At 39.5% G+C, this 12,969-nt stretch overlaps 2 protein-coding genes across 3 annotated transcripts; both read left to right on the forward strand.

The window, feature by feature from the left end:
• The first annotated feature begins 2,753 nt into the window (after window positions 1-2,753).
• cnr1 (cannabinoid receptor 1) lies at window positions 2,754-6,912 on the forward strand. 2 transcript variants are annotated; one of them, XM_086167143.1, is made up of 2 exons: window positions 2,754-3,134; window positions 3,857-6,912. In XM_086167143.1, the coding sequence occupies exon 2, from the start codon at window positions 3,902-3,904 to the stop codon at window positions 5,309-5,311; it is 1,410 nt and encodes a 469-aa protein (XP_086023269.1). In that variant the 5' UTR covers window positions 2,754-3,134; window positions 3,857-3,901; the 3' UTR covers window positions 5,312-6,912. The 2 variants fall into 2 exon arrangements, with proteins under 2 accessions (XP_086023269.1, XP_086023270.1); XM_086167144.1 differs by having other exon boundaries at window positions 2,891-3,129.
• A 1,932-nt stretch (window positions 6,913-8,844) lies between these two features.
• On the forward strand, window positions 8,845-12,788 carry akirin2 (akirin 2). Its single transcript, XM_086166884.1, has 5 exons — window positions 8,845-9,363; window positions 9,753-9,887; window positions 11,398-11,547; window positions 11,633-11,704; window positions 12,190-12,788. The coding sequence occupies exons 1-5, from the start codon at window positions 9,192-9,194 to the stop codon at window positions 12,198-12,200; spliced, it is 540 nt and encodes a 179-aa protein (XP_086023010.1). The 5' UTR covers window positions 8,845-9,191; the 3' UTR covers window positions 12,201-12,788.
• The last annotated feature ends 181 nt before the right edge of the window (window positions 12,789-12,969 follow it).

Consider the following 12,969-nt stretch of genomic DNA (forward strand, 5'->3'; position numbering starts at 1 on the left):
ATGCCAACCAAACCAGCGAAAACTGTCACTGTACACCATTCAGTTTGGCAAATGAACTGTGCCGCCTGAAGTCTAATTGCTCCATGTGGTGTGTAGCAGTAACTGGGATCATAATAATAAACTGCTGAATTTCAAATAGTATTAAAATTGTGTCCGGCAATGAAACACTGGGCAGTCCACTGTGTGTTAATAGAGGTTATCTTGTAAGAAAAAATGCATTTGATGTAGAATTGCCAGTGTACAGTGATGGTGGATGAACAGAAATATATCATTTTATTTGATTATGAAGCTGTTATACCATTATGAAATGTGATACATGTATTTCTGTATATATAAATATGTCTGTAAGTTGATGTATGATTAATACATAGATTTTGAAATTGAAATTTAAACATCTGCATGGAGAATCTTTTTAAGACAATGAATTTGAGGCATATATATTCACAATCAATATTGACACACACATTTTGTTTTTTTTCCTTTCATGTTTTATTGTAGCAGCAACTTCCATGACCCATCATGCTTTTGTGCAGGACTAGTTCAAAAATATGTACTTTTTGTAAATCTCTCTAATTCATATTCATAATACAGTGGTCTCTTTTAATATTCCTTATTTTCATAATGGTTTTTATGTGAAAGTGGCATTGATGAAGTTATTGACTTTCTAAACCAACCTCTAATAACAGAACTGATTTTTAAAGAAAATAACTTGCTCAGGGTCCCTTCTGGCCTGCAGACAAAATGCCACTTCTAATTGCTTTGATGCCTTTAAAACTATAGATTTATTTATGCTGTTTATGCAGTTATTGTAACATTGGAAAACATGTATCTATCTAATACACTTTGATTCCACATCACGCAAATACATACATGACTTATATCTACACGATGGATGTGTCGTATCATAATATGTATTACACATATATCCGTGCATTTAAATGACTTACACAAATATTGCACTCTGCCACATTTCCCTAAGTGCTGCATTAACATCAATAACAGGTGAAATTGCAATTTATGGCGAAATACATTTGTAAACGTTCTATGTCGCTAAGAGTCAACAACGGGTCAGACTTGTCTCTTTTGAGGGTGTCAGAATTTATCCAACATGATATTGTGATCAGTCTGGTTTTCATTATGAATATTTATTACTTTCTCATGGCATAGTGGGTTGATACACCATAGTCCGTGGTAAATGTAATGAAAAGTAGTGATAATACATATCTATTTGTCTTGGTTGGTTATAAATCGAGCGAGGTAGTCAGGCACCCAGTCAGGCACCTGGTATACGGTGAGAGATAATAGATACAAAAAACTAACAGGTCTATGCGAAACAGTCAAAAATAATCCAATACTCGAGTTCTCAAACTGCGATGGTGGGGGGGGGGTTACTGAGGTTGAGGTTTCGCTTCCAGGCTTTTAGAGAAAACTGCGGTTACAGTCGGCGATACCCTGAGCTCAGGAAGTGAACCCGTGTTCAACATCTTTGATGTTTCTGGAACAAAGTGTTTATCTCTGCTTCAGCTAATCAGTTAACAACAGTTGAGGAAGGGGGGGGCGGATTTGTGGGTAATGGGGGGGGGGGTATTTTGGGCAGCACTCAGGTTTAAATCTGCATGCGCTTCAGCTTTTATCTGTATCTAATCCATCAGATCAAAACTGTAAATAATTGTTGATCGTTCTCTCTTTGCCTAAAGATAAATGAGAATCAGCATGATGAAGATATTTAAGTAGCTCAGCTGCTCAAACTGACATTCTGCCAGAGAGAGTTAGAAATTTAGATTTTATTTATTTATAAATTTCTTCCAATGTATCTATCTAGATTTGTAAAGAAATTCCTGACGTTTGGTTCTGGTGAATTACTCATTTTAGGAGGGAGAACATTTTGTTCCAGTAAGGGAGAGATGTCAGCTGTGGATGACTGATATTAATAAATGCACCTGTGATGATGGCAGAGCAATAGCCTCATTTCAGCCTCATTTCCCTTTTGTGTCTGCAGGGGAAATCTGAACATATTAATGCATTCGTTCTGATTTTATCTGCAAGAAAAAAAAAGGGAAAAAGAAGCAGCCGCTTAGCTTCTGCCTCGATGGCCTGCGACATTGATTCAGCCAAAGAGTAGGAAAGTGTAACATAAACACTTCACTAAAATGTTTGTTGGATGAATACATGGAAATTAGATCACTTGCAATCAGCAACAAGAAGCCCACCTCTCGGTTATTGTTATTTGTGGCCCGATGGCGTAAACCGAATAAATAACTCACTGACGCATCCTGAGGAGAGGAGAAAATGGGATAAACGGTGAGCACAAAGGATGCACATCACACACTCGGATGTGGGTGATGTGCATTTTACCTTCACATTTCACTTCCCCATCTGTGTCGAAGGAAAACCCTTCACTTGTGATGTAGGCTGTGTTAAAGTATTTCTATCCAAGCAGAGCCGGGGGACACAATTCAAACAAGTGAAGCTTAGAAGTCAAAAACATTTTGAATCAAACAGTGGGAATAAGCAAGCTGGTGAAATCTGCTAGTTTAAATTTTTAACAATGGTTAATTATTTACTCAATAAACAGACACAGGTAGACTTGCCATAAGCTCGGCAACCTCCAGATGCCTTTGGATGCAAGGAGGCAGGAGCGCTTGTAAAAAGTTATGTCACCTATTAGGATTTGAGAGGATGTTAAAACATCAAATCGTGTCGGTGTTGCCCGTGCGTGTCCGAGCACATAGTCTGAGGAAATTCTGATCGTATTCTTCTTTTTGATCTGCCTCCATCCCAGCCGTCGCCTTGTTCCTATGCGATGCACTTGACTGCTTCATGGGTTGGGCAGATGAAGCTTTGTGGAAACACGTGACCCGCTTATAAAAGTGTCGGTACTCTGGGAAAAGGAGACCGGAGAGACGCCGGAGCCGCAGCGTCCACCCGCGTCCACGGACCCGGAGCAAGCGTCCGAAACCTGTCCATGGATCAGTCCATTTAGTAAACTTATAGAAGTCGAATCACTTTCCAGTTTTCGCCTGCAGTCTGAGTGTGTTTTCTGTGAGATCGATGTTGGTCGGATGATGCGCCCCTGACTTGGAATAGCGCGCGGAGATAAAGGGCGATTCTGCGCACTTGGAAAATTATGTAAGGTAAAATATGAATAAATATATCTTATACGTTCCCTCATTGAGATATTTTCTTTTGGCTTTTTGCATCAGGTTTTTATTACGGTATTAATGCGTTGCCTTCGAATTGTATTTTTCTCCCTGGATGCAAGTGTCCCTTCTGCTTGAATGAGTGGGATTTTGAAAATCACCGTCCCAAAATCCTGAGTTGAGTTGAACTGATAGATATTACTTTCACTTAAAAGCAAACTACCCACTGTTCTATTATTTTATCAGGACTTTGCTTTTCAATTGTCTTTCAGCCTATAAAGGTTGATTGACTGGATTTATTGTTTCCTCTGAATTATTATTGCGCTTCCCGCCTATATATGTGGTCCCAGACCTGTTTACATTTATTTGACTGTCTTCTAGAGTAATTTACATATTTGTGCATCCCCATCTTGAAATGCACTCAGTGATGACAATTGTTTAAATGTGATGTGAAAAGTACACGATGCACAATAGAATATTTATAAGGGCACCGTAAGAGACCATATGTGCTGATGTCCGATCCAGGAACTCCTGAAATGCATTACGGACATCTACATTTTTTATATGGTGCATGATTCTTTGAAGGTTATTGTGTTGATTTTTTATCTAAGGTCAGAAGCTCAGAATTTCCACGGCTGCAAATCTCTTCTCGTCACTTTCACTGGTTCTAATTTATGTTTCAAGTCATGTCTGAAATATTTGTTGTAAATTTGTAGGTTGTTCCAGCACCTTAGACTGCAGTTTTACCTTCAGACGCAACAATGAAATCTGTGCTGGACGGTGTGGCGGACACCACCTTCCGGACTATTACATCTGGTTTGCAGTATCTGGGCTCGAACGACGCTAACTATGACGACTCCATCGGCAATGTAGACTTCAAGGGCAGCTTCTCTCTGCAGAAACCCTTTTCTGCTTTTCGAAGCAACTCCTTCCCGAACAAAGAACATGCAGATGAGGAGCTGACCCTCAAAGGCTTCCCCTTCTACCCCACCAACACCACAGACCTGTTTGGCAACAGGAGCACATTCAGAGATGAGGCGAACAATATACAATGTGGGGAGAACTTTATGGACATGGAGTGCTTCATGATCCTGACTCCCAGCCAGCAGCTGGCTGTTGCTGTGATGTCACTGACTCTGGGCACCTTCACAGTGCTGGAGAACCTGGTCGTGCTTTGCGTCATATTACAGTCTCGCACCCTCCGCTGCCGGCCCTCCTACCACTTCATAGGCAGTCTGGCTATCGCTGACCTGCTGGGCAGTGTCATCTTTGTGTACAGCTTTCTGGACTTCCATGTTTTCCACCGAAAGGACAGCCCCAATGTTTTCCTCTTCAAACTGGGTGGAGTCACAGCGTCTTTCACCGCATCTGTGGGGAGTCTTTTCCTCACGGCCATAGACCGCTACATCTCTATACATCGCCCTCTCGCCTACAGGCGCATTGTGACACGGACCAAGGCTGTCATTGCCTTTTGTATGATGTGGACCATTTCCATCATTATTGCAGTGCTACCTCTGCTTGGCTGGAACTGTAAACGCCTCAAATCCGTATGCTCAGACATTTTCCCTCTGATTGACGTGAACTACCTGTTGTTCTGGATCGGGGTGACCACTGTGCTAGTGCTTTTCATTATCTACGCCTACATTTACATCTTGTGGAAAGCACACCACCACGCTGTGCGGATGCTCAGTCGCACCTCCCAGAAGAGCCTTGTCATATACTCAGCGGATGGGACTAAAGTGCAAACCACACGGCCTGAGCAGGCGCGCATGGACATCCGCCTGGCCAAGACTCTGGTGCTTATCCTGGTGGTGCTGGTCATCTGCTGGGGCCCCCTGCTTGCAATCATGGCCTACGATCTCTTCTGGAAAGTGGACGATGACATCAAGACAGTGTTTGCATTTTGCAGCATGCTCTGCTTGCTCAACTCCACCGTCAACCCAATCATCTACGCCTTGAGAAGCAAGGACCTGCGACACGCCTTCCTCAGCTCCTGCCACGTCTGCAGGGGCAGCGCCCAACAACTGGACAATAGTCTGGAGTCTGACTGCCAGAACAGAAATACCAACATTTCTGCCAAAAGGGCTACGGAGAGCTGTGTGAAGACCACTGTGAAAATAGCCAAAGTAACAATGTCTGTGTCGACTGAAACTTCTGCTGAAGCTGTCTAATTGGCCGTCACCGAGGAAACGGTGTAAATGCCATCCTCCCCAAACATCGCCAGTCAACCCTATAAGGCAAAACTTGTATTAAGAGGAAGAAACGTCTGTTAAAAGTAGTGATTTACATCCTCACTTAGACTTTAGTGGTTGCATTATTCTTCATTAGAGTGAGAGCACAGAGTGCCAAAGTGCCAAAGCCAAATGGTGTTGCAAGGTCATAGAAAGGACTCACGATTCAAAAGGAAGACCACTGTTTTGCCATAGACTTCATAGGATCCAGTTAGCGGAGGCATATTATATTTTTGTACTGTGAATTCAGGTTTAAGAAAAAAAAAACAAACAATGTATCTTCATTTATGGGATAAGGGGCTACTGACATTTTTAATTAGCGATGACTTGCTGTGTCATTTGCACCATGAACAGAAGAAATTCTCATGCCTTGACTTTCCACAGGCTTCATGTCGTTGTTGCATATAGACATTTCTACAAGCAAAGAATAAAGAGATTCAACTGACTGTTTCTGTTTTCTAACTCATCATTATACACATTACTTTTGTACTTCTGACAACGGTTGGTGAGTGGCAAATGTGTGAAGTTATTCTGAGGTATGAGTGCTGACGTATGCTCATGAAAAAAAAGAAAAAAAAAAGACAAAACTATATCTGGCATCAGGAACAAAGAGATGAAAGCACATTGACTTTTGAGGATGTAACATCTGAAATGATATTTTCTGTGGAGCTACTATCCCTCCTGTCCATTTCTTATCATCGCTAGCAGTTTAGACCTTTTAGAGCAATGTGTCTTTGTTCAAATGTAACTGTACAGTGTTTTATTGCAAAGTAAAGTGTTCTGATCCACCTGCTGGGCTATATAGCCAGCACATCAATGGAAGCTTCGGGGCAAAGAAAAAATAATGTTTGAACGTATTCAATCCTAAATGCAGATGCAGTGTGCTGGTCACTACTGTAACAACCTGAAGTGGTTTCAGACTACAAGCTGCTCTCATGTTTTTACTGGATGTGTAACCTGTAACTCGGTAATATATTTCTGACCCCAAGCCTTCGATCATTGCAGTGACTTGTTTTAGTGCTTCTGTTGCAGTGGGATATAATTTTGGAAAATAAAAAGAAACCCACGCGCAGGCCTAGCGAAGTACCTTTGGCGTAAATCTCAAAGAATATGTTTGCTTTTGATTATCTGAAACAAAGACCCAGGGTTCTTATGATTAGCTGGTGATGACTGGGATTTTGTATGTGTGCATTGTGTGGAGATAAAGCAAATTACCTTACAATAGAATCTGAGAAGATGTGATTTTCCAATAGATGATGTAATACTTTTAATCTAGAAATCTCACACCACAATTGTTCTGTAGAATTTTATCTTGGTGTAAAATTATCCAGACAGCTGTTTATCAGTATGCTTTGCTGCCTCTTGTAGTATTGAGTATTGAAGATAAAAAAAAAAATGTCAATTGTCAAGTGGCTTCTGTACAGTGGTGGCATAATGAGGAAACTATGACTTAAAAAAAAAAAAAAACACCATCAGTCAAGTGTTTTTAGTATTGCTGTTTTCAAACTTTTTCAATAAAGTTGCAGCTCATTGTCATTTCATATGTTTGTCATTTGATTTATTATAGTAGAAGAAGCAGGAGCCCTCAGCACCTCGCCTCGTTGATTCTATCACAAAGCCATGTTGGCTGTCGACAGTGCTCTAGCGCCCCCTTCTGAATAATTTGTAAACAACCATAAAGTTTGAAGCCCTTTATTTGAATCCTGAGGATATAACGGGGGGGAGGCATAAAAGACATATCCGAAAATAAAACATCAGTATTTCCTTTATTTGGGCTATGACCCTGACTGCGGCGTCAACAAATAGTTAGACCTCAGGGAAATGAATTTGTGCTGCTGTGATTGTAAATTGCGATAAACTGAAAAAGCTGCAGTGATTTTCTAAATGAGGCACTGGAAAACACCAGAACAGAAAATTGTCACTCAAGGGTGAATCTGCTGACTCCCTTGTCTGTTACTGTTAGAAACAACAAAAAATAGAAAATAATTGTAAATACCTCCTCCAGTTACAGCTAACAGCCTGTATTTATGCTATTTGACTGTTGAGTACAAATATTCAGTAGTTTGCTATGCGTATCAAAATGAGTAAAATAATGTAAATTTATATTTTGTTTACTCCCCTTAAACAGAGCAGGTTCTTGGCATGAAAAAGGTGGCAAAGTTCATAGCACCACAAGGGAATGAACTTCTAATGCCAGACTGATTGATATTTAGAGATTGCAAATATTGTTGAGTGCATAGTAAAAAGAAGGGAAGAAATCAATACATTTCCTCTATGAGGTGTTTTAGCCTGCTTTAGATTGATGATTGACCTTCCTATAATCCCTTCGTGTGATAAACTGCAAGTAATCAACTGGTGCAGCATCATATGATTGCGGCATATGCTCTGTTCTTTTCATCTTTTGGCTAGAGGGTTAGATAAATTACAACATCTGCCGACACAGATGTCAACGGGGTTTTGTTTGTGTAACTACCAAACACTCCGATCTACAGAGGGCCGAGAGGAATTGTTAATCTTCCGAGCGTGACCAGCTGCAATCCGACTTGGAGCAGAAGAGAGAACGAGAAGGAGAGAGACACAAACAAACAAGAAAGCAAACAAATAACACTGCAAGCATTATGCCAGACCTGTATGTGGCCAGTACCTTTGATAATGAAGGGCCTGGGACTGGGCCTCTAAACAAAACACATACAAATAAGTAAATAAATGCATAATTAACAAACCAACTTACTGACATGAACAGACCAAAACTGGTGTTTTGTTATTTGAGATGCTTTAGTATTTTTGGAACCCCTTAACATCCTATATTATTTGTGGTTTGTAAAATCCAACAGGTACAACATAAAATTGTCCAACTGAAAACAAAATGGTTGCATTTATATCGCATTAGAACTGCTTCGGTATTCAAACAATACACAATAATAGATAAAAAGATAAATTGGCACTTCAATATCAATTTGTGCTGCATTATTTGCTTTAACTGAAGAATTTAAACTTGCCAAACATCAATACTGAATATTTGATACATAAACTCAAATTCATATGTAATAATCACAATCAATGAAGCTTTAATTTCCTTAAATGTTTTTCCTCCACTGATGTGACGTTCATATTATTATTTGTGTTAAAAACAAACAAAAAACCCGAGGCACCCTGCGTTAAAATAGGCCGATACTAAAAAAATAAAATCTTTTGGGCATCTTAAGACATTTACACAAATAAATTAAATGCCTGATCACATTACAGGAGATGAAACTGAACATGTTTTAACCCAAGACGTCAGACGTTTTGCCGAAAATGAAACTTTTCACTTGAATGGATTTCTGAACAAACCTGATTTAAACCAGGACAATACAGAACTTTCGGGAAATGTAGTACTTTGGCTTGCGATGCCCTTAGGAAAATCCGAATGCAAAAACTACAAGTTCCAACTGAGGAGTTCTTTATTGCGCATGCGCATAACCGACCGATTCGGAGAATAAAGGTAAAGTAACGCCTGTAACCGGTTGACCGTTACTTGACTTAGGTCTGTGTGGAAAAATCTGCAATCATCTAACTTCTTTCGTCATCTAGGATTAATTCTTGTGACTTGTTCGATTCATATCACCTTCGTTGTCTGAAATCGAACAACATTTATCAGCAGAAGAAGAAGGAGACGAAGAAAGTGCTGATTTGTTTTCATCCCGGAATTGCTGCTCGATCAAGCTACATAACGTCAGTTAGCATTAGCATCACATACCGGGATACGGACTGCGAGTTTACCGGTGAACGGGGAATAGGAGCAGATTTTTCTTTCGTTTGCTGAGAAGATATCAGTGCGATGGCTTGTGGGGCAACTCTTAAAAGGACCCTGGATTTCGACCCTTTAATGAACCAGGCCTCTCCGAAAAGAAGGAGGTGCGCTCCGATAATGTCTCCAGTTTCCTCACCGCAGAAATATCTGCGCATGGAGCCCTCACCATTTGGAGAAGTGTCGTCCAGGCTCACAACCGGTAAGAATGTAACTATATTCTACAGAAATCATCCTCTGTTAGTCAATTATGTTGAATCTTAAGATTAGCGTTTGCACCCCCTCCCCGTGTAGGATTGGCTCGTTAAATAGCCTCAGACCAACATTAATGTCAATACATAATTTTTATGTTTAGTTTCTCGAAGAATAACATGTCGAACATTTCCTTTGAAGAGTTAGTCTACATGTGCTTGTTTCTCTCTGGAAGACGAAAATCATCCGTAGTTGCACTTGTAACAACTGGATAATTATCTAGTTTAACATGTCGGGTAGTAGTATAACGTGTGGACTTAGTTCTCCAGACTAAATATGTAAAGAAAGTTGAAAGAAGTATCTTAGATTTATTAGGTAAATTACTTTTTTTTATTACAGAGCAAATACTTCACAATATAAAACAAGAGTATAAGCGACTTCAGAAACGACGACACCTGGACACTGGATTCCAGCAGGCAGAAGGTTGCTGCCCTCTGGATCTGCAGAACATTCCCTGTGGATCTGCACTATCAGGTAGTTAGAGGCAATACCCTTCACACTTGGCATGTGAATGTCTCGTAGGAATACCATGGTTCACTTAGCGCTGGACTTTCACTGCTGTCTCAGAATGAGCCAGAGGTGGTACCATGCAGATTGTGTGTTCATGCAAGCCCACCAGGTCTCAAGATGGGCCCAAACCTTTCATACCCAGTGTATCTACAGAAAAAGATAGGATTGCCCGGACAATTGGCAAATTTAGCTATAAATGAGCATGCATTAAAAATGGTCATAGTTAATGTTTCGCAAGCTGTAATGTTGTACATGTATTATATGTACACATCAAATCCAAAGCTACTGTCCTCAATGGAGCCTTTGCAATACAGATGAACTTAAATGGAGTCTAAATAATCCCAGTGAATTAATGCATTTAACCTTTAATTATATAGTGTCTTGCTGGAACTACAGTAAAAGCTACTTCAAAGATTGTGCGTTTGAATATCGCAATTGAAATTCTGACTATGATTATGGTTATTACCTTAGAAGTTTCAATGTTATGATAATATAATTCAGAGACACAGCGTGATCAATTCTGCCTCTGCAAATTTGTGGAATGTGGAGCATCTTGTTTAATGATACTTACATAGCAAGTATTGCTTGCACAAATAAGGAGCTTCTCTTTCATTTGCACAATAATTTAAGTCTGCTTGAAGCCACTACTGTTAGTGGACTGTCGCTGACATTTCTGTCTGTGAAAAACTTATTACAGACCAACTTTTTGTGTTTGCACTTTGATCCAAAAGATGTTGCTGCTGATCTTCGAAGATATTTGTTGTCTGTTTTCAACTTCCCTGGTGTAACTATAGTTAAAACTATTTTTAAAAGTTTCTGCTGCTTGGTGTGGCAGGAAGCCAATATGAGCAATGTAGTTGGCTAGTTTAGCATTATGCTCGTTGGAATTGCATATACTGCTATGTTTAAACGCCACAACCAACAGTTTGGACAATGGCTATTCGAAAGAGCTTGACAATGTAGTTTGAGAAAATCTCACTTTTTGTCGCCTTGTGAGTTTGATTATGATTATTATCATTAGGACTGGCTAAACCACACAGTCACCACTGTGGCAAATTACTAATGCTTGTGGTTACAAATGACAGGAAGTTATTACCAAAAGTATCTAAGGTTAAACTAAGGCAGTGGCTTACTCATAACAGCTACAAAAAGAGTTGATTCCTAATTAAGACTTAGAGCTGGGTAGTTATTTTGCTACACTGAGATTTAGATAAGGGAGGTTGAGGGACATGTTTGTAAATTTTGGGTTCTGACTGACAGGTTCATGGCATTGCAATGTGCATCAGATCCAAACTGCTCTTTCATTAATTACCCAAGAAAATATAAGCCAAAGACATAAATGACTTGGTTAGTTTCTTAATTTGTTTTGTTGTCCATGGAGGATATAATATGCTTAGTTTCTAACCTCAACTTGGAAATAATATTAGCAAAAATAAAAGCTGTCAATAATTGTAAGAAATGACTCTTCTTACAGGTACATCATCAGGCGCTTCCTCTCCAACCAGAAAAGAGCAGCCGCTATTCTCCCTCAGACAAGTTGGGATGATCTGTGAAAGACTACTAAAAGAGCGGGAGGACAAAATTCGTGAGGAGTATGATGAAATACTGACCACAAAGCTTGCAGGTATCTTTTGTTTATCTTGTTTAACTTTTGTTGTTCTTCGTCGAATTGGAGACCCACACTCAGTTCTACTGTATCCCTCAAACAGAGCAGTACGATGCCTTTGTCAAGTTCACACATGATCAGCTGATGCGACGATTTGGGGAGCAACCTGCCAGCTGTGAGTACATTTACATTTTCTCTGCATCTATGTTCATTAAATCACCTTTTTTTAACAAGAATAAAAAAAAGATTTCAGTTGGAGACAGCATGTAAAGCAGTGTTCTAGTCAAATCATGGCACATTTCTGTCAGTACTGATTCGAATATTTGATCCCTTAATCTACTCTGAGCTTTTATAAGATGACTGGAGAATTACTTATAAATGAATAATTAATACATAAATGCCTTACTCAAGTAAAAATGTTAATTTCTGTGAAGTCAAAACCTTACTCTTTCATTAATGTTTTGATGAACCGAGTCAGTTATTTAAAAAAAACATTACTTTTTCCTCTTCCACTCAGGGGAAAATGGTCAACATTAACGACATAAAATATATTTTCAACTTAAATCCATTACACACACACACAGACACAAATATTCCATTTTAGGTAAATATTAATGCAGAAATGTGTTGTTTACATGTGTTCCTGTTTTGCATTCACAGATGTTTCTTGAGTGTTTTTCTAATATGGGAATACTATTTGCTGCAACCTACTCCAAGGACTTCGTCTGTCTAGCTGGATTCTCCTAGCTGGGTCATATCGCCTCTAAGTGGACTCGCTGCCTCAGGCCTCCGTCAGTGGCAGCCAGGTTTAGGAGAGCCTCCTGCTGCCATCATGTGTAAGGACTATGTGATGACCAGTGGCCTCTTTCCTGACATGCCAATATTTATTTTGCTTTGTCCTGATGCCTTCATAAAGCCTGACTGCCACCATACTCTGCCTTTTGATTTCTCTCTTTTTTGTCAATTTAGCCATTTCATGCAGATGTTAGTTGTGTTAAATGTAAATTTTGAAAAAGGGATTGAACATTGACAAGTGGACATGAAAAGGCAGCCTTTTGACTGGACTCCAGGAACAGGACTTTTTATTTTTGCAGTCTTTTAAACTCTACTGGCAATTACTGATATTTGTATACACTGTATTTTTTTAATCTCTGCTTGACTTTTGTTCATTGTATCAAAATTCACGATTTTATTTGCTGTATAAAATACAGGGGATCAGAGGGAGAAAAAAAACAAATAAAAGTGTTTACACAAACGTCTTGATTTATATTGAGTTAATGATTAGATTGTTAGAAAGTTTTTTTTTGTTTATTTTATGAGACAAAACGGCAAAAGGCATGAGAAGTTGTTTTGGTCCCAGCCCACAAAAACTTAACGAGAAGGTACTAATGTACATTATTACCCATCCATCCATTGTCTACCGCTTATCCTGCTTAGGGT

This window comes from Fistularia commersonii, chromosome 20 (assembly GCF_037954325.1).
Source record: "Fistularia commersonii isolate RoL2024-O1a breed Wild chromosome 20, RoL_Fcom_v1.0, whole genome shotgun sequence".
Classification (NCBI taxonomy): Eukaryota; Metazoa; Chordata; class Actinopteri; order Syngnathiformes; family Fistulariidae; genus Fistularia; species Fistularia commersonii.